Source organism: Vigna radiata, chromosome 7, assembly GCF_000741045.1.
Source record: "Vigna radiata var. radiata cultivar VC1973A chromosome 7, Vradiata_ver6, whole genome shotgun sequence".
Lineage (NCBI taxonomy): Eukaryota > Viridiplantae > Streptophyta > Magnoliopsida > Fabales > Fabaceae > Vigna > Vigna radiata.
This window is the reverse complement of record NC_028357.1, coordinates 44508208-44512642: the sequence shown is the minus strand read 5'-3', so window position 1 is coordinate 44512642 and position 4435 is coordinate 44508208. Positions and strand designations below refer to the sequence as shown.

The window sequence follows — 4435 nt, the reverse complement described above, 5'->3', positions numbered from 1 at the left end:
TGGTTGGGTAGAGTATTGGGTAACCACACCTTTATTCCTACACAGTATACTCATATGTTCACTATAGAGAAATTATAGGTTGTTTTTATTTTATTGTAAAGAATATAATTTTTCTAACATGAGTCATACTTAGGATTTTATTTTATTTGGTTAAAGTTGATAGTATATTTTTTGTTTTGCATTATTTTATATTTTATTTTATTGTAAAGAATATATATATATTAAGTTTGAATTTTGTAGCACACCAACTTATCTTGTTACTATTGTACATGAAACCAAGTCTTATAATAATGTGCATGTCCCTTTTAAAGAATGCTTTGAGGAATTTATAGGAAATAAGGGGTAAATGCAACAAAATTGATTGAATTGAAGTAAAAGAAATAATTTTGACAGATGATGGAAATATCGAAGTTATTTTTTATTATTCATTACATAATTATATCATATAATTTAACTTCATGTTCAATTTAGTATAATCTATATAGGATCGCTGAGTGGATACTATCAATATGAAGCATAAACGTTTGTGGGAATAATTCGGTACATGTCATATCCTTATTTACCATAATAAATTTAAAAAATTATAATTTATTTATTATATAACACTTGTAAATGTTTGTTACATATATATCACATGCATTAAGGGATCTTGACACTGGAACCGACTAGAATTAATCAAATTCGTATTGAGATAATAAAATTCCTTCTGTTTAGGAGTTTAGGACGCTTAATTAAGATTTTCCTTTCATAAATTATGTAATTTAGTTTAGTCCAACTGGTTTTGATTTGAATAGAAAAAAACTCACATATGAATATTATATAAACTGTTTGGGTTTGTAAAAATATATATATTAACATTAAAAATATTATGAAAACTAAAGTAACATTAAAAATATTATGAAAACTAAAGTAACATTAAAAATACACCAATTATTATCAATCTTAAGGCAAAATTCAATGTTGTATTTTCCTAACCAAACATGGTTAAAACAAACAATTATGTAGCAACACATTTTAAAAATGTATGACCTATGTTGTTTAAAAATGTATGAGTCTCTTTATATTATATTATATCTTTTTCTCATAAAAAAAATCAATATTACAATTTAATTTTGACATCGATTTTATGGTGTGTGTGTGTGTGTATATATAGTAATTAGATAGTTTTTGTTTTGAAAAAAGAGTAGTTATCAAAAAATCATTTTTCTAACATAAATAGTATAAATTATATGAATAAATGTGTTTTTAGCGAAATGGTCATTCGACTTTTTTATATTGTGTATTATATAAGCAATATAAATTACAGCAGTAATATACCTTACATTGAATAAAATGTGGAAACTCAAAGTCCTTGACCATGTACATAATCCGCATAGGTAGTTAAAAATATAATAATTAATCCCTTTCGTGAAAGTCCAGTGACAATATATTTTGTTAATATATACTCTCTCACACATAAACACGATGTTTAATACCAGCTATATATTTACACATAACTGAACTTAGACTTATATATCTATATATAGCCGCGTGATTTGATGTCTTACAATATGTAGTCAACACATTTGTGACTACATATCTATAGTGAACTAAATCAGAAAAGAAAAACAAAAGATTTTTCTTGTCTTATTAACCGTATAACAAAGTTAATTTAATTTCTACATTATGTTATTGTAAAAAAATTTACATTATAAATAGAGAAAAATCCATTGGCCACATGGTTCATAAAATAGTTATTGTAAAATTAGTAATTTGTAATAATCAGATAATTAGTGACAGTGCAGCAATTGTAAAATAATTATTAATTTGTAAACAGAATATAATGTAGCAATACTATAGTCGTTAACTACACTGCAATTCGGTCTTCTATTTACAAATAGAATTCAGGATTTTTTTTTTTTTATACCACCGTTATTTTAATCATTAGAAAAGTTAATTTTGTATTTGTAAAGAAAGAGATATAGAAAGGTAAAATAGTAGATACAAAGTTTATGTAAAAAATTATTGGATGTGACAATAATATTACCTTAGAATTTAATATGTATTTGTCGTATAAAAGAATTCATGATAGTAAGTAAAAAACATTTTTGATATACTTTTCCAGATAATTATTATAAAAAGGAAAGAAATTATAGGAATAATGATTTTAAATAGATGATAATATATAAATGCAGATTATTTATTCTTAAAAACATTTCTACCTAAAGAAATTTGTATTTATAAACCTTAACAGGTAAAAATATATACATGCAGCAGTGTTGACTGAAATGAGGTATAGAAAAGCATCATAGCCTATATAATCAATACTCCAGTGGGAATATGAAATGGATTTACCTCTGCAGAGAGTTTAATCTCTTTTGCCTCTGATGATTGCGCATATGCACACGAGTAATGAGTTAATCTGTTAGTGTTATGATTATAATATATGGAGAGGTAGACACACATATACTAACAACCAAGATATCATATATCGATAATTAATTAGCATACTAATTTGCTGTTTATCGCAAAACATCAACTTGGTTGACATGTATTGTCAATTTCCTCACATCGGTTTAATGATACATATACAGATTGGCATACGATGATAAAAGCATAACAAAAGTGGACGAATCAAAGATAAACACGCAAATAAACATTTTATGCCAACCGAGGATGATGAAAATAAAACCTTAATTTGATTGACTTGAATATATAGATATATGTTTACCTCTGTACAATGCCTTAGCGTATACATGGGAACGCCTCTCTTTTTTTTTCTTTTTTTTTTTTTAATTTTCTCCACCCCTTCTATCTCACAAAGAGAAAATGTGAAGTGGGCAAATTTTATAAAACCAGAAAAGAAATATTAAAACATAATATTATAAAAATATAATATAATGGATTGATTATAATTGTATATTCTAAAGAGATATTTACGATGGATTTAGGATCATGAGCTCTGAGGCAGTGACGAAGCATCTCATTACTTCAACTTGAGCTCGCAGTGATTGTACATAATCTAGGGTTTCCTCCACCAGAGACACATCGTCCATGAATTCTCCTCCTGGTAAGAGACTCTTCAGCCTCCGCGTTCTCTTCTGGACCAGCTTTCTCGCAATGAAACTCGCCACCACCCTATCCTTTGGTATGTGGACTGCGCGGTTTCTTCTCAACCTGTTTCTGCAGCTTCTCATCCTTGTGCTGTGGGAATAATTGGTGGAGCTTTTCCTTACCGGTGGTGATGAGCCTAGCACGTGTTCCGTGAGGACTTTGTTGTTGCTATTTTTGGAAGCATTGGCTATGAGGGCCTTGCTCCAGCGAGTGGTTTTGTTTCTGGTGGAAGCCATGGCCAAATCTGCTGACAGCTTTATGGCTTTCTTTCTCTCCAACAGACTCATGTTCTTCTTTTGAGAGCTATATTTTCTGAGACCCCATATCCACTTTTTGAGGAATTCTTGCTTCACGGTGTTGATATTTCGCATTCTGTTTGGAATTCACAAGATGGGGTGTAAGGGTGATGCGATGCGATGCATATGCTAGTTAGCTAGGGCTTGGTGTAGCTAGAGAAAATTCAATCTAATGTGATTTTTTCATAAGCAATTATAGCTAGAAAGGAAAAATGAAGCAGTTAATAAGGCATACCTTGATGAAATTGTTGAAAGAAATAGTAGAAGATGGAGAAAAAGAAAATAAGAGTAAGATGTGATTAGTGACGTTGCAGTGTTACAGATGGAAGCAAAGTGGTATATGATGAGGATCTGAGAAAGAGAGAGAGAGAGAGAGAGAGAGAGAGAGAAGGGTTGGGAAGAGGAAGAGTGAGAAGAGAAGGAATTTATGTGTTCTAAAGATGAGAATGGTGGGGCTTAGAGAGAAAGACACAGCACATGCTGGCACATGGAGTCTCTGGCCCACTACCCAAAACCATAGAGAATAATGTTACATTATAAAGAAAAAAATGTATTTAGATTAGTGGTAAAGAAGAATAAAGGTGACCTTAATGTAATGCAAACCTAACATCGGTATCTTTGTTTTGAATACAAACAAAACTCACTAAATACGACTCGCTTCGAAACAATGTGCATATGGCCCGCGAGTGGAACTCCGTGAGAGAAAGATTGTACCTTATCATCGCTATTAATTATTATTAATTAATGATTATAGCTTTGTATTTTATCTTCTTATATCTGCCCTCAGTTTTAGGGTAATTAAATTATCGAATAGGATGTATTTGTATTTTCCACAATAAATTCTTATTTTCAGTTTTCAACTAAACAAGATTCCCCCCCAAAATAAAGAGATTTACACGGTTTCGTTTTTGCAATATATGTTTTCTATATTCAAAATATATCACCATTATCTTTCAGAGAAAATTCAATTTGCTCACTTGGATAAAGTTTCTTTATGCAATAATTAATGAAATAAATATAGCATGCTTTAATCATGACGTGTTATA

At 29.7% G+C, this 4435-nt stretch overlaps 1 protein-coding gene across 1 annotated transcript; it reads right to left on the bottom strand.

Moving 5' to 3' along the window:
* Positions 1-2656: 2656 nt before the first annotated feature.
* On the bottom strand, positions 2657-3850 carry LOC106767452 (transcription factor IBH1-like 1). The gene is made up of 2 exons (XM_014652354.2): positions 3625-3850; positions 2657-3465 (listed from the first exon to the last, which is right to left on the bottom strand). The coding sequence occupies exon 2, from the start codon at positions 3462-3464 to the stop codon at positions 2916-2918; it is 549 nt and encodes a 182-aa protein (XP_014507840.1). The 5' UTR covers position 3465; positions 3625-3850; the 3' UTR covers positions 2657-2915.
* Between the last annotated feature and the right edge of the window lie 585 nt (positions 3851-4435).